The sequence below is a fragment of the Pundamilia nyererei genome, unplaced genomic scaffold (genome assembly GCF_000239375.1).
Source record: "Pundamilia nyererei isolate P.nyererei 1_Seehausen unplaced genomic scaffold, PunNye1.0 scaffold00528, whole genome shotgun sequence".
In the NCBI taxonomy this organism is placed as follows: Eukaryota; Metazoa; Chordata; class Actinopteri; order Cichliformes; family Cichlidae; genus Pundamilia; species Pundamilia nyererei.
Genome location: NW_005187929.1, coordinates 52,064 through 77,496, shown reverse-complemented (window position 1 = coordinate 77,496; position 25,433 = coordinate 52,064). Strand labels below are relative to the sequence as shown.

Here is a 25,433-nt window from a genome sequence, read left to right as displayed (position 1 = left end):
GAACACTAAATGTAAATAGCTGACTTTCTAAATAAACCTATCCATCTTTGCAAGGTCCATTTTTGCTTTCACTAAATTCCAAATGTTTAGCCATAATTAGCTTAGCTGTCCTACTCTTGTTACTGCTCTTTCCTACTGCTGTTACAATCTTGTTGCATTATATTTCATTTTGAAATGCAAAGATATATATCTAAAATCTTGTAACTAATAATAATAAAACAAGAAAAGTCTTCCCCTTACACCCAGAAAGCTGAGAATTCTTATTTTTGATCATATGTTTTGTCTGTATAGATATTTTTTATTTACAAAGTCAAATTTACAGAATCTGAAACAGATTTAAGATCTTTACTGTTTTATGGTTAAAACTAATTTGATGTTGTTCCAACCTTAAGTAAATAAAAGCACCAGACCGATGGGAACGTTTACTGTTTATTTCTGTGTATTTACATCATCATTGCTTAATTGCACAGTTTGAGATTTCAGACTATAAATGTGCTGAATTTAAGATGACATGAAGAAATAAAATAAAATCATTTAAAAGTTGGATCCATTGGTAACGAGAGAAAACCGCCCTCAGTGTCTCGGCGTCTTTCTTCCTCCAATCAGCAGTGGCACTGACTGCCGCACTGCTCCTGATTGGAGCAGAGCCTTCACCTGTACGTGACACCCCGCCCACCTCCCTCCTAATTCTTCTACTTCTTCTTCTTCTCCTCTTGTCTCTGCTTTCTGTACGCTTCGTGGGCCTCTATGATCTCCTTGACAACGGACGGGTCGTCCAAAGTCGACACGTCGCCGAGATCCTCAGTTGTTTCCATGGCAACCTTCCTCAGGATCCGCCTCATGATCTTACCTGAGCGGGTCTTCGGCAGCCGCGTCACCACCTGACAGACAAGAGTGGCAAACTGAGCTCTGATTGGACGACATAGCTGAACGCCAGCAAATAATGTGATCAATAATTTAATCAACCGACAAATTACAAATGAAGAAGAAGAAAAACGTTTTGGTTTTGTAAAACGGACCGAAGCAGGAAACAATCAGAATATATGAATGTAAATATTCCAGATCACAGCTAAATATTTATGTAAATCTTCCTGTTTGTTGTTGTTTCTGGTACTTCCTGTTTCCTGCTGAGGGGTGTGGAGGCGAGTTCAGACACACTGACCAGGAAGTGCTCGGGGACGGCGTATTTGGCGATCTTGGTGGCGACGAGGTCTCTGAGCTGCTGCAGCACGGCGGGAGCGTCATCACTGAGGTCCTCCTTTAAAACCACGAAGGCAAAAGGCACTGAGGGGGCGCGCACACACACACACACACACACACACACACACACACACACACACACACACACTCAGTGTAAACTTCGACAAACATCTGGAATCAGACCTAAATCTAATGACTGGACAGTTGCACTGCCCCTCAGCACTCTGACTTGTTTCTCTACGTTTCTGACTCTGCCTGCAGACTCAGTGACGGCCCAGCAGGGGGCAGCAGAGTCTCATGCGCTTGATGTCATCATCATTAATAAAACCAATCAGGCTTTTTCATCTCTCCCCTTCCTTCCCTCCTTCCTCGTGTCCTTACCTTCTCCCTTGATGTCATGTGGGATTCCTATGACAGCTGTTTCTGGAACAGCTGGATGTTCGTCCTGCAGGGAAGAGCACATGCGTGTCAGCCGCTCGAAATCACAAATATTGAAGATGCACCTGTGGTATCCATATCAATCTCCTACGTCGCCTCGTTCTCGACTGATGGCTTCCACGTGATTTTCAGAAAACTTGACCTGTGACCTTGACCTCGGGGTCAGATCCTTCAAAATCCTTCAAATGTGCTCAAAGGTTTAAAGAGAGTACTACTCGGCACGTTTCTGAGGCCTGTGTGCGTCTCACCAGAGCGTCCTCGATCTCAGCCGTGCCGAGGCGGTGACCGCTCACATTGATGACATCATCCATGCGGCCCGTTATCTGGTAGAAACCGTCCTCTGAGCGGTAGGCTCCATCGCCGCTGAAGTAAAACCCTGAAATAAAAAAACGCGGCTCTCAGACGGTGACTCTACAAAACTACAGACGGCCAGGGTTTACGCTGTAGCACTGACCAGGATACGGTTTGAAATACGTGTCGACGAATCTCTGGTGGTCGCCGAAGATGCTCCGAGCAATCCCCGGCCATGGCTGACTGATGCACAGCGCTCCGGTGATGTCGTTACCTGACAGCTGCTCGCCCTGGTCAACAACAACACAACAGCAGGACACACAAACTGATGACAGAGGCCAGTTTAAAAGCAGCTGATAACATGTGCTTCTTTGCAGTCTATGCAGTTTTATTTCTCACAGCCAAAGAAGAAGGAAGTCAAATCTCGGCTCACCCTCAAAACTGATAAGAGCCACACTTTAAAAAAACTAAAAACAACAAACATCACAACAAGCAGTTTGTTTGGCAGCTACAAGCTCTTGACATCGTTCAAAGAAGGTTAACAGACCGAAGACCACTCAAGTTATTTTTATTTGAATTATTTCCATTTCTCAACCTCGTAAACCTGCAGTTTCTCTAACCTCCAGCAGAGGCAGGAGTGATCCCCACAGACTCCCATGGTTACAGCCTGATACAGGAACCTGTTTTTTACTGTATGAAGGACTAAAGTTTGCATTATTAGGGGCGTGGCCTCTCTGACTAACAGGTGGATGCTAGCTCCACCCTGAACTGGACCCGTGGAGCGTGTCTGTGCTGCTGGAGACTTTTTAATGTTATTGAACAATTTCCAGTAAACAACTCAGACACTCAGAAAACAGGGAACGGGTCCCCTCCAGTTCATTCTGCTCTCTAACGTCTCACGTCTCCACCCTGACAGCGACGCCACTGTAAGTGGTCCGGTTAAATCCCGGACAACCAGCGGCTAAACTCTGAGAGGATTGGAGTGAAAGTGACCTCGAGGATGAGGAGCTGAAGGAGGTCTAATCTAATTGAGTCCTCTCTGATGAAAAACCCTCAACATCCGCAGATTACGCCTCTTTAACGAGCGGATAATTAATTTGGAGACGTGGCGATCGGAGTCCGAAAGTCTGTTAATCAAAGCAAACAGATGCTGCGGCGCCGTCTTAATGGAGAGATTAAAGAGAGGGTGTCACTGGAAGGCTCGTCCATCTGAAGGTCTGAGCGCGGTTAATGAGACGCAGGATTGATGTGAGGCTGCAAACAGCTTCATCAGCAGGTCTGTCTCTGAACAGCTGCTTCATAATGATGCTTCCTGCTCCTCTCTGACTCTGACGGGACCATTGGCACCAACATGGACTTCCTGTTTCATCATTAAAACGGTCGCTGAGGTCAGAGGTCACTCACAGGATGCTCACAGATGATCAGACCTGCGGAGCTGCCCCCTGCTGCTCATTGCAAACAGTTTTATCGTCACGCGTCATCTGAATCGATTCTGTTCTTTGTATGATGCTTCGAGTTCTGAAGGTCAACCGGGGTCACAGGTCACAGGTTCATGGGGCTCACGATGAGCCCACCTTAACCTCTTTGTTTGGGTTCTTAAAGACGCTTCCCCTCTCATGCCAGATACCTCCAGGTATGCAACCTGTAGTGTTGTCACCTCAGAGGTGGTCCCGAGACCCCCTCCCAGGTGACTGAGCCCCGACTCACACCTGGACCCATATGACCCTAACAGCTCCTCCCAGGCTGGAACACTGAAGTCTGTGTTTTATTTATCTGCCGCGTGACCCTTCAGCTCGTCACGCGTGCTCGTCTGATCGTTTCATTGTAAGTGAGAGTTTCATGATAATCGCCTGTTTGAATTGTATTAGGCTGAACGTTAGCATGACTGGGGGCGTGGCTTCTTTGCCTGCCGGATGCATGGCAGTGTTAAGTCAACACAGGTACAATATAAAGAGCAGAGACAGCAGCTCACCTTCTCTCCCATCAGGACGGGCTGGATACCAAAAAACGGCCTCATGGCCATCGCTGGAATGATGCGCGCTCCTTCGTCAGCCGGGCGTGGGGCGATGCAGACTCCGCCGGTCTCTGGGGGGGACAGAAACATCACGCCGCTGTGAGGTTATCACAGAGGACATGCTTTCTACCCCCCGCCACCACCAGATGGCCTCAGAGGTCGCCTCTGACTGCAGCTTTAATTTCCTTTAATTTCTTAATTTATTGGGATTTTCCTCCTTTTAAGAGTCAGAAGCAGCTGGCAGAGAGTTTAAAGTCCGATTTAAAAACACACTCTCGGACACTCGGTGTCGTGATTGTCGAGGAATTAGGTCACACGCGCCCTGCTGTCGGTGATCCTGCACCGTCTCATCCCGGGGGGGGTTTCTGTGAGGCTGCAGGGGGGTCGGGGCATAAAGTGTGCAGGATTTGATCTTAATTCATTTTCTGCAGAGCTGCAGATGTTCCGCTGCTAATCGTTCAAATTAGGGTAAAGGCTTCACTAAAGAGAGAATCAGACGGACTTAGAGTCGGATCAGCGCCACAAACAAAGAGACCAGAAAACTTCCAGGAATTAAACCCGACCGCCGACTCCACAGCAAACACCCAGGCACACTGTTTTTAATTGAATTTGGTAACGTTTCCGTGAAATCAACGGTTGTGGAGCCGTCAGTGAAACAGTCAGCGAATTTCGTCCTCGTAAACCGAGCTGAAGGAATCAGGTTCAGACGCTCTACGTATGACTTTCTGAGTTCTTGGAAATGAAACTTAATAATAAAGCTAGCGCATGTTTTCTAAATGTGTGAGCAACGATGCGATCAAGAATATTTCCAGTGTTTGTTGTCATAATTTCAGGACCCGCAGACGCTGCTCACACCTTCAAATCGTCGATTCAAACTGTAAATAAACAACGTGCCGTTTCCCTCTAAACCCTTGTGCAGCGAACGCCTCGGCTGTGACAGGGAACGCCCACTCGGCACACCTGTGTGTGCGACCTGGCCAGACCAGCCCTGCCTCTGGGCCGTCGAGCAGCAGAGACACACCTGAGCCCCATCGTTCTGCTGCTTCTCACAGCTGAGCTTAGGTAAGACTGAAGGCTTTATTTTTGCTACTAATCATTTTTATGAACCAACCAAAGGCCTGGAAACCCCGGCGCTATCGTTCATCAACGATTAGAAATCATGCAAAAGTCAGGTGAGCACTGGCTGATAACAGTGTGTGGCTGAGTCTCACCTGTCTGCCACCAGGTGTCCACTAAAGGGCACCGCCCCTCTCCCACAACACTGTGAAACCAGTGCCAGGCCTCGTGGTTAATGGGCTCTCCCACTGTAAACGCACACACACACACGTTAGTACTTCTAAGTTTAATAATGAAACTCAGGTTATAAAACTAACTTTGTTGACATGTAGTGCGTAGATATTTCTCCCCAGAACACTCAGATCTGATATTTTGGCTGAAATCTGATAAAACCGTCCAACCTGATCCGAGCGTCCTCAGAGACGAGCGGTCGTACTTCTTCACCCAGCTCTCGCCGTACTTCAGAAGCAGTCGCAAAGCTGTCGGAGCGCCGTAAAACTGGCTGATCCTCAGACGCTCGACGGTTTCCCAGTACCTGCCTGAAGGAACCACAGAAACGAACATGTGGAAATATGAAATACAGAATACACGACATGCTTTCAGCTCAGTCACATGACGTTTCAGTCACATGACTGAGCTGAAAACATGTCGAGTATTAAAACTTTGTTTGAAACAGAGACACCAAACACCTGCAGTCAAAACCAAGGGGTAAAAAATCCACAGTAGTCTAACATTCATCACTCCATTAACATCCATCCATCTGCCCGCCATCCATCCATCCACCCATCATCCATCCATCCATCCGCCCATCATCCATCTGCACGCCATCCATCCATCCATATTCCAAATGTCCTTCTCCCCAGAAGCTCCTCCTCAGAGATCCTGATGTGTTCCCAGGCCAGATGAGATGCCTGAACCCCTGATGTGTGAACCACCGCAGCCGACAACCAAAGAGACCAGTGCAGAGGAGCCGTTGTTCTACTCCAAGGCTCTCCCCGTTCATCATCTGACCAGGACGCCTCCTCGCTGATTTCCAATGGGCATCCCCAACAGGAATTAAAACTGCAGAAATACCCTGAAAGATTATGTATCACACCTGGATACTGGAGCACCTCAGGGTCTTTACCTTACATCACCCTTCAGGTGAGTATTGTGATTTTATGCTATATAAATTAAATAAAATGTATTTAAAATAATTAAGAGGAATATAAACCACAGCTGGGGATTAAATGTCTGGAGTACTTACTAACACTTACACTTACTTCTGCACCTATCAAACAAGACCACAACATGACTATAAAATCACATTCACCTTGTGGCGCCTCTTTGAGGTCACAGATGTTTGAGAAAACAGAGGAAGTACGGTAATAAAACAATGGAGGTGCGATAAGCTGCCTGTGCAGGTAATAAAACACCTTTAATGAGTCACTAAAGCCTAGAACACCTGGTTGTACTTCCTTGAGGTCACCTGTGAGGAGAGGGCGGAGCTTCATGAGCTTCACGTGTTACTCTTACCTGGATTTGGATAAACAGGTGTGCTCTCAAACAGGACGGTGGTGGCGCCGTTGCACAGCGGGCCATACACCACGTAGCTGTGTCCCGTAATCCAGCCGACGTCTGCCACGCAGCCGAACACGTCACCGTCCCGGTAATCAAACACGTGCTGTAACAATAAGGTCGGGGAAACCTGCAGTCAGCTGAGACTGAAGAAGTCACCTGGATGAGTGACGAAACGTTTCTCCCACAAAACGCTACGTCCAGATGAACAGAATCAACTTTTGGAGAATAAAGAATAAAGGATAATAGACACATTTGTTCTGTCATTTATGAGTAAATTTGGCACTTTTGGTGCTCCACATATAAACTGAGTGTGACACATTAAATGAAAAGTGTTTGTAGCTGAGCGGCTGAAGCAGCTGATCTGAAGCGTTTCAACCACAAACACACCCCCTCCCCCATACACACACATTAGTGCTCGTCGCTCCTTTTTCACATAAATCAGCTTTTGTTCTGTTTCACATCCAAACAACCAGCGAGCCAAAAACTCTGAGCCGCTAAGCAGCTTTAGAAATTAGCACTGATAAATATTTGGCAGACATGGAGGTGTGTGTGTGTGTGTGTGTGGGGGGGGGGTTATGTTTATATTCAATCATGAACAACAACATCAGGTCATCATGTGACACATGCAGAGGAAGCGGATGTCTCAATAAAGGCTAATTTAAAGCTTTTCAGAGGCAGGCTCGCTCTTCATCATCACCCTCTTCTTCCTCCTCACCGGTGAGGCCTGTTATGTAATTGCTCTGCTTTGTCTTCAAGGACACAAACAGCCCATTCAAAAACACGAAACTTTATCAAACATCCTGCCAGAGGAGGGTGAGGGAGGGAGGAGAACCCCCCCTGCCCCCCCCCACTGAGAACAACGTCTCAGTTATTCTCAACTCTGCAAACATCGTTAGAACAGGTTTCAAGTCGCTGACATAGAAATCATGCCTGCAGCCAATCAAAAGTTGGCACCTGACGCCAGAGAGGAGAACCTGCACTGACCTCTGCACCTGAACTCTGCCCTAAAGATTTTTGCCCTGGAAATATGAAATATCGTTCTCCTGCTGACGTTCCTCAGAACCTCCATACAGAACATTTTAGGAAGAGGACGAGTACCTGGAGTGTCAGGGATGCGTACAGCAGGTATCCCGCCTGTGTGTGGACGACGCCCTTCGGTTTGCCCGTGCTGCCCGACGTGTAGAGCAGGAAGAGGAGGTCCTCGCTGTCGAGAGCCTCGGGGGCACAGACGGCCGGCTGAGAGGACATCGCCTGCAACACGACACGGAGCTCAAACGCTGATCAACAATTCAATATTCAGATTGTATCGATAAAGTATCGATCTCACCTCCTCCAGCTGGACGTCCCTCTCTCCCATCACCACCGGCGTCTCAGTCCTCTGACAGACGAAGACGTGCTGGACGGAGGGACAGGTCTTTACCGCGGCGTCCACGGTGGCTTTGAGCTGGATGACCCGGCCTCCTCTCACACCTTCATTAAAGGTGATCACAGCTTTACAGCCAGCTGGAGAGCAGCAGAGGGACAGTTTGTCATGATTTAATGATGAAGTGGAGTTCCTCAGGGCTCAACCCCAGGTCCTCTTTCATTTCACTTTATTGCTTCTTTTAAAAGTTTCCCCGCAGTCACACTCAGGAGAATCAGTAAAGTCAGAGATCACTCCCAGGTGTTTGACATGTGACGTCACCTGATCTGTTACCTGAGGAGCACACACTGAGCACTTCTTCTTCTCTTGTATGACTTTAGAAACTCACTTTTCACTCGTCAAATGTTGTTATTCATTAACAGACGTTCCTCTGAGGGGTATTACAGTTAATCTGCTTTATGAATGGACTGTGAGTGTGTGTGTCACAGACACTGTTTGGATCTCATTTGAAAGTTTTACAGTTGAATCCGAGCCCTGAGCTGCTTCACAGATGTTGGTTGTAGAGAAAGTTTGATCCTGTCAGCTTTAAAATGTTCATTATTGTCACGATTACTAATATCATAATTCTCTGAATGTTTACATTTAAATGTGTTTTTGTGTCCGACAGTGAAAATCTGTCAACAGGAAGTCAAACTGTGGCTGAAAACGATCCAGAGTCAACCTTTGAACTGCATAAAAATATAAGAGTCTGGTGATAAAACGTTGCTGCGTCTGTGCCAGAGGTCGGAGGTCAGGTTGGCTCTGACTAAAGCGAGTGTGTTCTGCTGCTGGTTTTGGTTCATGTGAAGAAACTGTTGAAGTCCAGACAAACTTCCGCTCTCAGCTCACAATCTGCAGATAATCCCAGATTTAATGCAAAGGAGCATCAAATATGCAATAACAGAAAGTTGCACTGCCCTGTTTGCGCTTATTCAGCCATCAGCCACAGAGGATGCTGGAAGGAGGCAGGGATTGGCTGAAAAAATATGTTTTGGTAAATTTACCAGCAGCATGAGTCTGACGAGGATTTGCTTCTTAAATCTGCACCAAGAAAAAAACTGAGAAATAACTGCAGAAACTCAGAGAAACCCTAAAAAGATTCAGAGGACAGAAGAATCGCTGGTTTCCTCATTTCCTGCTGCTGTCGGTTCAAATGACCGTTGGGTTTTATTGCTACTCCTGAAACGCCACGCTTCACTGATTTGTTTCCAAAACACATCCCTGGACGGTGAGGCTGACCTCCACGTCCCTGAACCCTCCGCCTGCTGTCAGACCAGACGCACCACAAGCTAAAAATGACTCTGTGTGATTCTGCGGGAATCGAACAGTCAGAGCTTTAAATGTTCAGTCTTTGTGAGAGATTAGATCGCACAGAGAGCGTGGGGGACTGACATGCAGGAAATAGTCTGGCAGCATACAGGTCACCTGTTCAGCCAGGTGAGGTTCAGCAGCAGCCCACAGGGTAAAGGTTTAACATGACTCCATGTGTGAAATACAGCAGCGGATCTAGGATGCCCTCGGGAGCTTTGAATTAGGGTCTCATACGGTTTATTACCCGTGATCATCCCATGGTCACCGGTGAGCGGTGCAGGAGTCGACAACAATATAGACGCTAGGAGACCGACACTCGTACCGCTCGCTCTGATGGAAGGATCGAGGGAAGCTCAGGGTTCAGTCTCTAACCCTAGCCATACCCCGCCTCCTGACAGGGAACTTTTACCTATTTGGCATCATCGACAAATATGTGACCACAAAGGAACCGTGAGGCTGAAGAGACGCGATCTGAACGGGAACATGTTCTAGTTCATGAAGCTCTGTTGGTCTCACACACAGCCCGACGAGACTCATCACCTGCTTTGTTTCAGGTGCGTTCCACGTTCCTGCTGCGAACTTCTTCTCTGGTTTCTTCTTTGTTCAGTGACTGAATGTGGAGCAAACTACGCATCATCAGGAACCATCTCTGTGGTGATGAAGATGATGACCTCTGCCCACAGCAGAGGTCACATGATGACTTCATGCACTGCAGGCGTGCTTACACCGACGTTTCTAATAATGAGGTGTTTGAGATTTTCCTCGAGTGGCTGAGGAAAGGTCGCGATCCGGCCTTTCAAGCTGTGCTCCACATGCGTGCAGGTTAGTGACATCCATAGCTGGACTGGCCAGCGGCCCACCGGGCATTTTTGTTTTTATGGGCCGATGGATTTTTTCTTTTTTTCTTTTTTTTAGGAAGGGTATATATAATGAAAGGTGTTGGATTGGCCAATTGGTCATGAGCGACTCTGGGCTGGACCAATTACAGCCAAGGAGGCCGAATGCACCCGCCCCCTTGTTTAGCAATCACGTGATTTTCGCGCATTGCATGCCGGGAACTCGTGGCAAAACAATCCAAGTACCGCATCAAATGCAAGCATTTGCAGCACCGCAAAACGTTCATTCTCCGGTTCCAATACCTTCTTGTTTTTTCTTTGCCGCACAAAAAAGGAATGTACAAAACAAAAGGAGAACAATGCCGGTCCGTACAAAGACAGACTCGACGAAAAGACAAAGAAAAGATACGAGGAAAAAATCAAAGGAGTGAAAGGGTCAGACCCTTACGAGCACACAGAGTGGACAAAAGACGTTAGCGTGCTGCCCAACTTTCACCACGCTCAGATTTATAATCATACGGTTCTTGGAGTGAGTGCATACACTCATGAAGTTTAGTAACTTCAGGTCACTGCAACAAGCCCAGGTACAGTTTACTGACGGATGGGTGCAGGACCTTGAAATGCACCGTGTAGAACGAAAGACCATCGTACGAACAAAAGGTAAGTTTACCAGTCTCACAAATAGTCTTCATAAATACACATTCGTTAACCGTTTATTAATATAACCTTTGAGTTCAACGGTAATTAATTAGTAGTGGAAATAATTTCTGGTAGCATCACAGAAATGTAGCAGTGACAATAATATTGTATGCTGTAATCGCACTGGACAATTAGTGATACAAAACAACTGTTTTATCCTGTGAGTAAAAGTATATGTTTTTGTCAGTGTACCATAATAACAGAAGCGAAACACAATATTGTGTCAGGACAATTCACTATTTATGCACAATAAATAAAGGAGCGACAATTTCTGTTCAGCGCCAGACTTGTTTGTAACCTATATCACCAATTATGTTAAGAAAAATTACGTATTAACTACTACAGCAGACTGACCTGTGTGGAAATGCTTGGAGCAGACTAACCTGTGAGCTGCAGTGTTCTGGGACGTTATATTTGGTATATCCAGACCATCCGTCGGCTCTTACTTTGGAAACATGGCTTAAAACATTTCTCTTCAACGACGTAATCCGATTAAAAAAAAACGATCGGCTTCCCGTGGCTGTCATGCGACCGGCTGTTGCAGTTAATAATACAACAGCTTCTTGCCATTTTTTGTTTCTTTTTATCGCTGTGTAACTGAGTTCAATTGAAAGCCTGCGGGGGTGGGCCGGTCTCTAGTCAAAATGCCCGGGCCGATTTTTTGTCCCAGTCCAGCCTTGGTGACATCTATCAGGTTTCCTCTGGGCTGTGGAACAGGTAAGGACTGCTGAATCTGTAAGTTTGCTCAGAGGAATCGTGCAGTGCGTTCTTGGTTCATGTTGTGGATCAAATCATTACTCCCTCAGTGTGTCAGCGTTCCTAACATGAATGAATGAAGCACCTTTACATGTCTGTTTGTTGGTGATCTGCACCTCCTGAAACAACTTTAACATCCATTTTCACCTCACCTCCTCAAAGCTCATCTTTCCTTAGAGACCCAAAGAATTCATCATAATGAAAATATCAATAACAACAATGACTTCTGTGTGTTTCGTCTCTTTGGCAGGAATGAATTTTCTGAGGGGCTGACATCAGAGGGCTGATGATGATGATGAAAGAGGTGTACTCACCATCTTGGATCCTTCCTGCTAGAGCATCAGAGCTGAATCCGGCAAACACCACGGTGTGCACCGCGCCGATACGGGCACACGCCAACATGGCTGCCACCGCCAGCGGAGACACGGGCATATAAATGGCCACTCGGTCACCTTTGTTGATCCCGTGACTCTTCAGGGCGTTGGCAAGGCGGCAAGTTGTCTCCAGCAGCTCCCTGCAGGTCAGACAGAGTGAGGATGATGAAGGTGGCTGATTATTTCCAGCTTTGTGTATTTATTCTCAAAGGGAAGAGTGGCTTTGCATGACTCGTAGTTTGAAATAATCCTTCTTTGTCTGAGTTCATCATCCGTCTAAAACCAGCTGCTTTAGCTCCTCCCCTTACAGAAAACAGGACTAATCAGACAGCAGGACATGGGAGGAAACAATTAACAGCTGGTGAGAACCATCACCTGATGAGAGCTGAACCTGTGTCATGTTCAATGGCACCACTCCGTGCATACCTGTGCTTGGTGTGGCTGTGTCAATGTCACCTCCAAAACACTAGTTGGCAGTGGAGTTCCTGTCTTCAGAAAGGATATCAGAAGGAGAGGCTGGAAACGGGAGATAACTAACTTGGAGGCACCTAACCAAAGGCCAATCAGTCACCACAGGCTATTACATTTGCAGACAGGTGTAGGTTAGGGTGGTGCAGGTTCAGGTGTGGCTACGACATAACGAAGGAGTATGACTTCCACCGTGACCGTTCTGAAAGCTGAACCTGTAAATTCGAGTGCAGCACCCTAAAAATATCAGGTCTTTAAGTGATGACGTATGAACCCTGGGTCCAAACTGCTCTGTTTATTAAGGCTGTTGTGTTTTTAACATGTTTTCATGTTTTGTATCTTGTTCTGTTTAATCTGAACAAGCCACTAAAAACAGTCAGTGATCACTGTCGGCCTCTGTTTTTATCACCACTGTTCATTTTAAAGCTCAGTTTTAAACCCTTATGATGTAACTGCAGCCCAGCCCATGCAGCAGTATAATGACTAACCTCGTATTGTGGATGGATTATCTCAGTTGTTCTCCTGGCTGAAGTTTGGTCCGTTTACAGCATCCTGCCATGCGATTGCATTTGTCCCTAACCATCAGGAGCCTTCACGTTAACTTTTATCAAGTGGAAAATTGTTAGCGTTCATCCTCCAGCTTCACTGTGTTTATGCTAACATAGCTGTGTCGCTAGCGGTCACGTAGCACATCATTATATAGCAGCTAGCCCAACTTCAGTAACCCTACAGACGTCACTGCTGTTTACTTTTCTGTCTTCCTTTATGTTGAAAGTGACAGCAGAGCTGTACGTTTTAACTTTTCATAAAGAACATGCTATATCATGTTTAGGTGGAAACTAGCGAGCTAACGTCCTGCTAACTTCTATCCATCCATCGATCCATTTTCTTCTGCTTCTCCGGGGCCGGGTCGCGGGGGCAGCAGCCCAAGCAGAGAAGCCCAGACCTCCCTTTCCCCAGCCACCTCCTGCGTGCGGAGTGAGGCGGGAAAGAAAGTGCAAGAGTGAGGGTGAGAGAAAAAAAAACCCCCACTGCTCGCATCATTCACTTCAAAGAGTGAACGAGTCGGCTCCCAGAGCCGTTTCGTTCGCGACCAACACATCACTAGTCGCAGGACGTTTTGGGACACAGCTCTAGAGTCATTGTGGTTACTTCCTGTTTTATTTTGAAGGTTAATCTTCTGTTGTGCATCCTTCTAGTTTTACATCCTGCCTGGTGTTTCTTGCTGTGTAATGTCTGTGAAGGTTCTCAGTCTCTTTGTCCCTCTGTGGGGGGTCACTCCCACTAGGTTTATATCTGGGACTCTCCACCATTTGACCTTAGAACTGAAGAAGCTTCTCGGATGAGAGGTGAAACGTCTTCAAGCAACTTAAAGAAGTCCAGACGCTTTTCTTTGCAAGCTCCTTTGACCTTGCTGTGTAATCTTTGTTCACTTCGAGATGATGTTATTCCAGTTGGACTTTGCTGTGTTTGGATTTGGTTATCTCCTTTGGTTAGCTCCCATGCTGTTGGTTGAGAGACTCTAAGCTGAATATATCAATCAGACCATCACAGCTGTAACTGAAACCCTGCAAAGTGAAGCTGCTGACAGCTGAGGTTTCTGGAGCCAGGTGAAGATGCACAGCAGAAACACCTGCTCCACCTTTACGTTGCTCCAACACCTCTGTGGCTTTGCTGCGTGCTGATAAGATAAAGAGCGGTGTCATCTGCATAGAGGGAGGTCATGGCTTGATTTCTATCAGTACAGCTGATTAAATGATAACAGGTGTTCTTACCTGTAGGTGACCTTCACCTCAGTGCCGGGTTCATCTTGCTCCCAGATCAGAGCCACTCGGTCCGGATGCTTTTCCACGTGGACATCCAGGCAGTTCACTGACAGACAGACAGTGACTCAAACTGAAGCTTCAACAAACTAAACTTTTTATCAAACATAAAAATCAGATTCAGATCACACAGTGCTCACACAGATTTACACAGATCTGTGAACAACATCTGAGAGTCATGGGTCTTTGTTTTTGTAGAAAATGTTTCAGATCTTTGAGTTCAGCTCATGATAAATGGGAGCAAAAATAAAAGTGTTGAGTTTTTGTTCAGCACCAGGAGAATAAGCTTTAAACATTTCATGCACTGTCCCAGTATCTCCGATCATTTCCAGGTCCCTTGTTATCATTTAGCAGACTGGTGACTCCAAACGTGAGCAGAAACAGCACAAAGTGAACCTTTTAAAGCCAAAAATACAAACGTGTCACAGACAAGGCAGCTGCAAAAACTCGAGGCTGGACACAAATGAGGACGGCAAACAGAGACAATGGCACGGGGAGACTGAGCCTATTTATACAAGAGACCCAAAGAAAACCCAGAACCAACACAAAACAGGACGGCACTGACCACAGAGACCCAAAACCCCCACAAGGTAAGGCTGGGAACTACAGGGAATAAACCCTGGAAATACGCGGAGCTAAAGAGCAGTGACGAATGTGGAAATCAAACTCAACTAAAACCAGAGCAGAACGCAAGTTCACAACCTCAGAACTCTCTAACGCTCTACGACCTGAGGCACCTGTTAGTCAAAGAGGCCACACCCCTAATAGTCAGTCCTACATGCTACACCTGTAGAGGTGTTATGGGGGTAAATTATCTACAGAAACCAGAAATGTTTGTGTATCAGGCTGTGAATATGTTGACTCACCGCTGCCTCTGCTGGACACTAGAAAAACTGCAGGTTTAAGGCTTTCTTTTTCAGCCCTGGATGGCTCAATGCAGCAGCTACAGGAACGTCTGATGGAGGTCTGAAGGTTACGCACTGATAGATTTACAGACTGGTCTGACTCTGAGTGCTCCCAGAGTCTCAGAGATGGTGTTTGTGGTGAAAATCACACCGCCAATATTTCACTTTGCTCACTTTGCTTCTGGATTTTAAGCCACGGAGGTGGATTTCATACAGAAACTGACTGAATAAAATACGATTAATTCTACTAAGCAAACGTTTGAAGCTGAGGAAACAAATGTTTCTCTTCATTGTTTAATAATCTTTAAGAAGACAGGATTCAAGCCAGTGTGCCAAACATCATCACACTCCTATATTTACTCGTTTTATCTCATCAGGTTTCAGTTTATCGTGAAACCTTCAAATCCTGCAGCTGCACCTGTGTCCTCTATCCCTCGTGTTTTGTGGCGTCAGCATCTCTCAGATCCTCTAATGATTAATTCTGTATCTGATGCAAAGTGCTGCAAACACATCGTGTGATGCAGAGCGTCTTCATTTATGTTCTGATTGAACATTAATCTGAAAATGGGCTTAAACCTGCAGATCCTGTCACGCAGCAGCTTTACAAAGTCATTTATGTAACAAAGAGCAGGAACAGAAAAGAAAAGCATCCAATCAGATTGGAGAGAAATCCTCCAGCCGGCGTTATTGGAATATTATTGGATTATTATTGGATTATTATTGGATTATCATGAGAGAGAGAAAAACAACAGAGGAGGATAAAGAGAGAAACGCAGTCAGGTCACACCCTGCAGAGAGGCAGATACTCAGTAAACCATTAGTATTGTAATTACTCACAGCACTGTCTCAGTTACTTACTGTCATGTGTTTACACACTAACATGCACACAGTAAGCTAACATATGAAACTTCCAGTCTGATCGCTGACTCTTATTTAACCCAATAAACAAACAGTCCACTGACTAAATCTTGATTTCTATCAAATCGTATCAATAAAGATCAACGAGCACAGCAGTGACAGCAACAATAACCTCTGCTGCAAACACTGAAGCAGAAACATCTGAACATCAGAAACAGCCAGCTCCTCCCCCTGCCCCTGCAGGTGTGTTACTGATCAGGTGAAGTGGCTTTATTGTAATGTTGACCGTGTGCAGTGGTTCAGTACACAGTGAACTGAGACAGAGTTCCTCCAACACCCTGGTGCAGACAATCAGCACGGGACTGCATGAAGTGCAAGTGTGCAAAAACACAACAACAGTGCAACATTAGACACAAGCGTGCAATAGAAATGTGCAAAAGACTGAGCAGAATGTAACTGTGTCAGTCCAGTCACGGAGTGTTCAGGAGTCTGACGATTTGGGGGAAGAAGCTGTTCCTCGGTGAGGGGTGTGTGGCGTCCTCCATGATGCTGGTGGCTTTGCAGATGGAGCAGGTGTGATAAGTGTCTGTGATGGAGGGAAGAGAGGCTCCAATGATCTTCTCAGCTGCGCTCACTATCCGTTGAAGAGCATTGTGATCCGATACGGTGCAGTTACCATTCAGACAGTGATGCAGCTGCTCAGGACGCTCTCGATAGTCGCTCTGCAGAAGGTGGTGAGAATGGCAGGAGGGAGATGGGCTTCCCTCAGCTTCCTCAGGAAGTAGAGACGCTGCTGGGGCTTCTTAGTTATGGAGCTGGTGTTGAGGGACCAGGAGAGGTTCTCTACCAGGTGGACACCAAGGAATCTGGTGCTCTTGACGACCTCCGCAGAGGATCCATCGATGTTCAGTGGACAGTGATCTCTCCGTGCTTTCCTGAAGTCAACAATCATCTCTTTTGTTTTGTCCACATTCAGAGACAGGTTGTTGACTCGACACCAGTCCATCAGCTGTTGCGCCTCCTCTCTGTATGCTGACTCGTTCTTGCTGATGAGACCCACCACAGTCGCTCAGTATGGTGGTGTTGGAGATGCTGTTGATCCAGATTGTCTGAGGCCTCTGCGTCAGGATCCAGGTGCAGAGAGAGGTGTTCAGGCCCAGCAGGCTCAGTTTAACAATCAGGTGCTGAGGAATGATTGTGCTGAAGTCTATGAACAGCATTCATCAGGTGTCTTATTGACAGGTGTATTACTGACATGACATTGAGCTGAGCTTCAGGGGTCACCAGTTTCTGCAGTTATGGTCTGAAACATAATCAGGTGACAGTAAAGGTGACCTTTGACCTGTTGAATATAAAACGGCACCACTTGAGGGTTTGATCCGGTTTGGATGAAGTCCAGGTGAGTGTGTGCAGAATCAGAGGCCGAACTGAGAGCTCTCGCTGTGTTATCAGCCATGCACATTCCTCCAGGCCACGCCTCCTCCTTGTGCCAACAGCTCATTATCAGCTCAGTCAGCAGCAGTGGCTCCGCCCAGCGACATGGAAGTAATGGGTGTGGTAAAAAAACGGAAACAAACGACCACATGAGGAGCTGTGCGTATTCATAAAAAGGTGAATACATGATGAGAAGCCTGCGGCACAGGACTGAATTTTGCCTTCATTTTATGATCATTATATGTACTCACATGCATTAACACAGAAACAGACACGCCCACATGATCGCTAACATGCGTTTGTTTAAAAGGATTCATTCATGTGCAAAAACACATGACTGTCTGCATGAATAAAGCTTGGTCTGAAAGCAGAGCCATTATTAACCTTTAAATGTGTTTCGGTCCGAGCCACAGAACAAACGGACACATTTCTGAATGACGTCTGGTGAGTTTTTTCTGGCCTCATTAGGAGCCGCCGTACAAACACTCAGACGGGCCAGAGCTTTAAACTGTGACTGATCAGCAACAAAAGAACACCCCCATCACACCCCCACCATCATTACACCAGCAGCTCCGACTGTGAGACTGTGAGGTTTCAAACTGAGCTCAGGCCTCAATGATCAAACTGCGTGACAACAAAACCTTCATTTAGCCTCTTCATCAGAGCTGCAGACCCACAGAGTCCTTTACATTTCCTGCAGGCTTTATTTTTTCACTAAAGCATCAAACACAGTCCAGAGAAAATCAAGGTACAAAACTACTGACTTATACTTAATCAGATAAAACATTTAAACACATCAGTAAATGTAATTAAAGCAAGCAAGCAATTTATTTATATAGCACTTTCAGATCAGCCCCCAGCTGAAGACAAAGTGCTGAACACTTGACATGCCAAAAGTGATACATTGAACATGTTAAAGAATAAGAAAAATAATAATAATAATAATATTAACTCATTCACTGCCATTGACGTCTATAGCCATCAATTGCAGTGCATGTGTCAATGGGTTTAACTCATTCACTGCCAATGGCTGGCAGTGAATGAGTTAATATATGTATTAAAATGGAAAATAAAATGATTATTAAAATGTCATTTAAAATAATAAAATTAGCACAAATAGCAAAAACAATAATAAAATAGCATAGAAAATGACGATGAGCATTACATTTAAAACAATAAAATCAGGGTCAGACTGTGTCATAAGCCAAGGAGTAAAAACAGAAGGGCTGCTAGCTGCAGCAGCACCGTTGTTACTGATTGATGGGAGATTAGTGTGGAAACAGCGGAAGTTAAAAATGGAGAAAATCTGACTGAAGTTTGGCTCCGTTCGGCTTTTTCTTCATTACAAACTTTGACTGAAGCGCACAAACAGCCGCACACACAGGCGAGTAAAATCAGACACATTTTGAATGAAGTCTGGTGCAGACACTGGCTCCCCGCACAGAGGAGTTCAGGGCTCCTGCGCTCAGTATCGATCACTGATTAATAACACAGTTATCAGCGTGTTATTGACTGGCACGCGCAGGAAACGTGACCGACTCTCCGACAGCGGGAAGTTTGACTGAGCACGACGGAGGAACTCGGATTAAATATCGGGATCAATCAGGTTATTGATCGACGGGAAACTCACCGGACACGTTGAGCTTTCCTCCCAGGAACCAGCCGATCCTCCCGCTGCTCAGGTCGCAATCCCGGACCCGGTGGAACGGTTCCACCCAGCGGAGCCTGTCGGCGGCGGCGGCCCCCCAGAACCGATCCGGGTCCGTGACGGAGAGGCGGTACAGGTCCCCGTGGGAGAGCCGGGACAGCTCGGTGCTCCAGGTCCCGGGGGCAGGAGCGTGAGGCTGGTAGGACAGACACCTGCCGGGTCCCGGAGCCCTGCGGCGGCTCAGCGCGGCCCAGAAGAGCCCGGACCCCCTGCTGCGCGCGGCCATGGCGATCCTGAGCGGTCAGCTGTGAGACCGGAACACCTCCGCTCCTCAGAGCGGAGGTGTGAGGCCCTCCCACCCCTCAGGTGTGTCCAGGTGCAGCAGGTATGGAGGAACAGTAGTGCCGAGTTTCGGTGCTCCAGCATCCGTTATGAACATAATTATACCTGAAGTCTGAGTTTTGGATTGAAGAGTTAAAATGAAATTCTGAACTTATTTTTGTAAAAAAATTAAATAAAAAATGAATTCACTCATTATTACTTAATATTTTAGAGAGTTTGTCTCATATTTATTCAGAAACATGTAATAAAAATATGTTTGCATTTTTAATCCCGTAATGATGTTTTTTATATTACATTTAAATTAAAGTCAGAACGTCAACTTTAATCTTTCTGTGAAGGTTCTCAGTCATCCAGGTCATCGTAGTCAAAGGAGCTTGCAAAGAAAAGCAAGCGGCACAGAAACAAGCAGAGCGTGCAAAACACAACTTCCTTTCTGCGTGTTTTATTAAAATGTCAGAGCGAGGTCTGAAGATCGCACACAAGACCAAACGCGTCAAACAGGAAGGCCGTTTGTCATCGAGTGCGTGAGGTCGTACTTCAGACTCAGTTTTAGCTAAAGGAAGGAGGTGATTTGTCTTTCAGCCGGCGATGAGCACGAGGACGCTGAAGAGAAGCTGCTGGATTTGTACAAAATGAAATGTCTGCAGTGGACAGATATCCATGGTTACAGCCTCGACCAATAAGGAGCACGGATGCTGTATCACAGGATGGCTGGTCAGCTGCGCAAACATCTACTGTAATCTGCACATTTCCAGTTTTTTTATTCTCAGAATTTTCCTTATGTCTTTATGTTTATAAAGAGACGAGCTGAAACACGAGGCTTTCAAAGATTAGAGACAGGAAGTTAGCGCCGAGTGTTTCCTGTGTGGATAACAACAGTAAAACATGACAAAAGACACGATTAATCTGACGTAAACAGCTGATTCCCGCTGTCAGCGACACTTCAGCTTTAACCCTGTGAGTGTCTGAGCACCTGACCAGCTCGCCGACGTCCACGTTAAATCTGCGGCTCCTCGCATGCCTGTCAGCCAATAAGCTGTCACAATTATTAGCCCGCATCGAAACTGGGATTAACAGCTGCAGCTCTGACACGCTGACATGGAAAACATGGCGGTCTTTAACAGGTAAACAGAGACAACAGTGGCAATCAGCGGTCGCCACGGTGATTAAACTGTTCAAACACAAAGGGTCAGGATTATCTGCTGATTGGATCCTTTAATCTCACCTCTGTTCAGCTGGAAAACAGCTGGATTACATGAGCAGCTATCACAGAGGGGCACGGCCGACACAACAGAGGTCAAAGGTCACAAAGCAGGACAACTGGTCAGACGGGAAAACTCCAGGCGCTCTATTCTGAAAGTGCAGAGGAAGTCTGTGTGTATGTGGGCTGGAATCAGACTGTATATAAAGAACAGTCATTCACCTGTCAAAGAGGCCACGCCCCAAATAATGCAAACGTCATTCTTCATTTATATTGAAATTCGGCATGGCGATCATTTCTGATCTGAGTTTGTTTTCAAAATAAACAGACGTCACATGACACATCAGTAATAACTAAGTTATTACCAAACAGATATGAGTTTAACGACCACGCGGCGCCACGCCTCACAGCTCCGGTGCAGAGTGCGACTGTGGCCGCTGAGTTCTTGCAGTTCTTAAACACTGTAAACACAAACGGCGAGTTCTCCCACTTGCCGTTTGTGTTTACGGTTTCATCGTTTTGCTTTAAAGACTCGACACCAGCTGGGCAGCAATTATGGATCCGTCCGGGACCACCTCCTGTTCGATGCTGCTGATTGGCGGGGGGGCGTTTCCCTGCGCTCCTGTCTGCTTCATGTGAGCTTTGGTCTGCAGGTGAGCCTTGAGAAAGGTGAACAGGCGGAAGTGTTTACCGCAGTCGCGGCAGCTGTACGGCATCTCGCCGCTGTGGATGCTGCGGTGCCTCATGAAGCTCGTGGCGAGGTTGAAGGTCTTGGGGCACAGCGAGCAGCGGTACGGTTTCTCCCCGGTGTGTGTGTAGCGGTGGTCGCGCAGCAGCTCCTTCAGACGGTAGCTTTTCCCACAGATGTCGCAGTGGAAAGGTTTCTCCCCGGTGTGGCTCCGCTGATGTGCGCGGTACTGCGATGGGTTCGGGAACTTCTTGCCGCAGACCTCGCAGCTAACGATGGCGTCGACAGCGGGCAGCTCGTCGGCGGGCAGCTCGTGCGAATGTTTGCTGATGACGTGGTTTTTCAGGCAGCGGAAGCTCTTGCCGCAGATAGAGCAGAGCTGCCGCTCGCCAGTGTGCGTCGCCTGGTGGCTGCGCAGGTTGGCGGCCTGCGTGAAGCCCTTCCCGCAGGTGGGGCAGCGGAACGGCCGCACTTCCTGGTGCACCAGCTTGTGGCGTGTCAGGTGGCAGGCGTGGTAGAAGCCCTTCCCGCAGACGTCACAGATGAACGACTTGTCGAAGTGCGTGATGCGGTGCGTCTTCAGCACGCTCACGCAGGCGTAGCCCTTTCCGCAGATGTCGCAGTGGCAGCTCTTCTCGCCGGTGTGCCGCGCCTTCACGTGCAGGTCGCGATGCGCCTTGTGGTTAAACCTCTTCGGGCAGAAGTCGCAGATGTACGGCAGCAGCCCGTGATTTTTCAGCTCGTGTTCACGCAGTTTCAGGACACCATTGAACCGCAGGCCACACACCGAGCACGCCGGGTGAGCCTTCTTCTCGTGGTCGGCGAGCCGCTCACTGTTTGGAAACAACATGGCGCAGTGCGAGCACTGTAGGTGAGTCTCTGTTGCCTCACCAGACACCACGATTCGAGTTCTCTTCCTGCGGCCGCGAGGCCTCTTCCTGACCCCACCCACTGCCGCTGAGGCACTGCTGGATGGAGGCGACGTCGAGCGAGCGTACTCGTGGTCATCGGCCTGAGGCGCAGACGAGGAGGGGGAGAGCTCTGTCCCCTGACCTGTTACATCACACGTGCTTTCATTTCCACCTGCAACAGAGCAACAGGAAGTCTGTGAGCGGGACGTTACTCGTAGACGGGACAGTCGGACAGCGCTCGCACATCTTAAAAAACTATCAAGTAACCTGAGAAAATATGATGTCACAGCCAATCATGATGCTTTGATTTCACGCTACAGACAACACCTTCACCAAACAGGTGCCTGTCCGGGGGTGTGGCCTGCTGCATAACACCCACACTGTGGATAAGAAAATCACCTTTTTCAGGTTTAATCAGTGACAAATCAAAGGAGCGACTTCTCACCGTTAGCGTTACTCTCCAGTGACACCAGCGCACACTGTGAGTCTGCGGCGGCGTTCTGAAAGACAGAGGACAGGTGTCAGTGCTCGCTTAGCGCTCGTTCTCTGGCAGTTTGCTGGACTCACTCACTGACCTCATAAACCAAGATGTAGGTCTGCTCTGAGGGGGGGAAGGGAGCGCCACCGCCGCCTTCGCCTGCAAAACAGGAAACAGCAAGTACACAACCTGAAGCGTTTAGGTGGTGTCATTCTTTCAGGGACCCCAGCTGTTCAATCTGCAGCCAATCAGAGGTCAGAGTACTGACCTCCGGCTGTCTCTGAAACATCCTCACTCCCATCATGCATCTGGCCCACGTTCTCGCCGCTCTTCATAACGCTCAGATTGACTAGCTTCAGGATTTTCTCCACAGCTTCAAAACAGAGATGCTCGACGAGAGCGCCGAGTTTCTCCTGTGAGGAAAACACACACACACACACCGTTTCATGACTCATGTTTTCTGATGATAGGTGATGGATCTTCATTGGGAATGTTCTTGTTTTTAGGTTTTCTTCACTGTCACTCCGACTCAACAAAACTGTCTGCACATGATCACACATATGAGGGGAAAAAGATTCATATTTGATTCAGGATATTTCCCAAAAACAATGCTGAACGCTAACCTATACTTGGAATCTGTGAGGTAAAAGCAGAAAAACAGAAAAAGCAGAAAAACAGCTCCTGCTGCAGGTGAATGTCTTTACCTGTGTGTTAAGCGAAACTTTTCTCTTTCCAACTTAAAACATGCCGAAATGTAGGCGGCTTAGATTTCAGTCACAGGTAAGAAGGAGGAGCCAATTTTCAGGCTCTAGGTCTAAGTAGTCTCGGTTGTAATGATTTGTGTCACTGAGTTAATAAATTATTGACGAACTAAAATTGGAGGATTTTTAAATGGAGCTCGGGATGATGACATCGGGACTTTGGGAGTGAGTAAACCACTTAAACACCTCGCGCTTCTTCTTCGTCTTCTCTCGCACGCACACCGTGAGCACGTGAAACCGGAAGAGCTGGAGTTGAGCTAGCTGTTAGCGAGAGTTAGCTGGGCTGGCTTACCTCGGCTTCGAGGCTTTGTCTGTTTAAAGAAGCTCCCTCCACAGCGCTGAAAATCTCCGTCACCACCGCCCTGGCCAGGCTGTTGACGACGAGCGCCACTTCATTCCTGAAAGTGCTTAAATCAGCCATTTTTTTAGGAGTTCCCGCTCTCAGTGGCCAGTTAGCTTAGCAACCAAACCGCTAATGTGGATAGAGGAAGTGACGTAATTGGCTTATCCCGCAGGCACTGGTCGGGAAAGGGAAGCGGAAAGTGAATAAAAGTACATTTATTGATTTTCTGCTGAATCTACTGAAGGCGTCGCGCATTGGATAATAAACATTACGAAAAATCCTTAAATTACATGATTTTAAAATAGAGTTTGGCTTACTTGAGTGTGGAATATGAACGTAAATATGTGTCTTTAATGGAATAGAATCGAGATATCCTTTATTGTCCCTCACCGGGACAGGCGGAGCATGCAGATTCACACAAAAGTAAAGAATATGAAATTTTAAAAAAAAACAACAATTAAGAGACTGTAGAGGCAGATTTCCAACATTAAAAAAGCAGGACTCACAGAAATGTGCAGCTGAGTAGGATTATTGGTGCACAAAATGCTGTATATTTGTGCTTAAAAACCAACAACAACAGACTATTTAGCAAAAATGGAAAAACTGCAAAAACCAGCAGGATGTAAATACTTTATTGAGTTTGTTGGGAGCTGTGACGGAAGTCCAACAGCTGCTGGGAGGAGGGACCTGCGACACTCCTTTGTGCACTGTGGATGCAGCAGGGTGAGACCAAAGGAGCTCTCCAGTTCTGCCACAGCTTCATGCGTGGGGTGAAGACACCGTCCAAGGATTCTTCTGTCTCCTACCACCTGCACTGGGTCGAGGGGGCATCCTAGCACAGAGCTGGCCTTTATGAGCTGGTCCAACTGCTTCCTCTCAGCTGTAGATAAGTTGCCGTTCTAACAAACAACATCATGATGGCTGATGATACACGTGTAATTTAATTCAGATAACACAGAAAAAACAGTATTAAATGGTATAAAAACATTTTTATTTTCAAAGGTGCCTGTTTTTCTTCTAATACCGGCAGCAATGCCTAAAATGGAATTAAATCATATTTTCAATTCATCCTTCAGTTTCATTACATTTGTTTTATAACAGAAAGATGAAGATTAGTGAATCTCTTGGCCTTTTATGAATTTTATTTGTATTTTTTCACCTATCTGGTTAATTTGGGGTACCGCTAAGTAGGTATGGAAGTCAGTGGGTGGCAAAAGTGATAGAAACAATTCACAAAAAATTTGAATTAAACATTTATGGTACTCAAAGTTTCCTGTTAAAACTGAATATAGAATTTGGAAACTTTATAGAATGATGCTCTTTTAAAACTAGTAGTAAATATGTGCCTCTTTTTTTTTCAGCTGATGTGTAAAATTAAGTTTTAATCAGTGTTTGTGTTAATAAATCACAACGAAGCTCAGTTGATTCCAAAAATACTTCTTTATTTTCCACCCTGCTGAATCTCCACCTGTATAAGCATATACTAATAATAATAATGATAAAATGTTTGAAATCTTACATTTAAATTACATTCACAGAGTTTCAGTCAAGCAGGTCCAACTATAAAACACAAAAACCAACAGGAGGAAAACATTAGATATTCTCAGACTCCCAAAAACCATGGATATAAAACATA

At 46.6% G+C, this 25,433-nt stretch overlaps 2 protein-coding genes across 3 annotated transcripts; both read right to left on the bottom strand.

The window, feature by feature from the left end:
- Positions 1–416: 416 nt before the first annotated feature.
- On the bottom strand, positions 417–19,536 carry acss1 (acyl-CoA synthetase short chain family member 1). Of its 2 annotated transcripts, XM_005754251.1 has the most exons (14): positions 19,056–19,536; positions 14,181–14,277; positions 11,878–12,077; positions 7,887–8,062; positions 7,658–7,810; positions 6,515–6,662; positions 5,401–5,538; positions 5,155–5,247; positions 3,902–4,014; positions 2,093–2,219; positions 1,887–2,014; positions 1,582–1,645; positions 1,163–1,284; positions 417–881 (listed from the first exon to the last, which is right to left on the bottom strand). In XM_005754251.1, the coding sequence occupies exons 1-14, from the start codon at positions 19,357–19,359 to the stop codon at positions 693–695; spliced, it is 2,052 nt and encodes a 683-aa protein (XP_005754308.1). In that variant the 5' UTR covers positions 19,360–19,536; the 3' UTR covers positions 417–692. The 2 variants fall into 2 exon arrangements, with proteins under 2 accessions (XP_005754308.1, XP_005754309.1); XM_005754252.1 differs by lacking the exons at positions 11,878–12,077; positions 14,181–14,277.
- Positions 19,537–19,632: 96 nt separating this feature from the next.
- Positions 19,633–23,977, bottom strand: LOC102204579 (zinc finger protein 708-like). Its single transcript, XM_013907811.1, has 5 exons — positions 23,747–23,977; positions 22,962–23,106; positions 22,791–22,852; positions 22,661–22,715; positions 19,633–22,387 (listed from the first exon to the last, which is right to left on the bottom strand). The coding sequence occupies exons 1-5, from the start codon at positions 23,873–23,875 to the stop codon at positions 21,141–21,143; spliced, it is 1,638 nt and encodes a 545-aa protein (XP_013763265.1). The 5' UTR covers positions 23,876–23,977; the 3' UTR covers positions 19,633–21,140.
- Between the last annotated feature and the right edge of the window lie 1,456 nt (positions 23,978–25,433).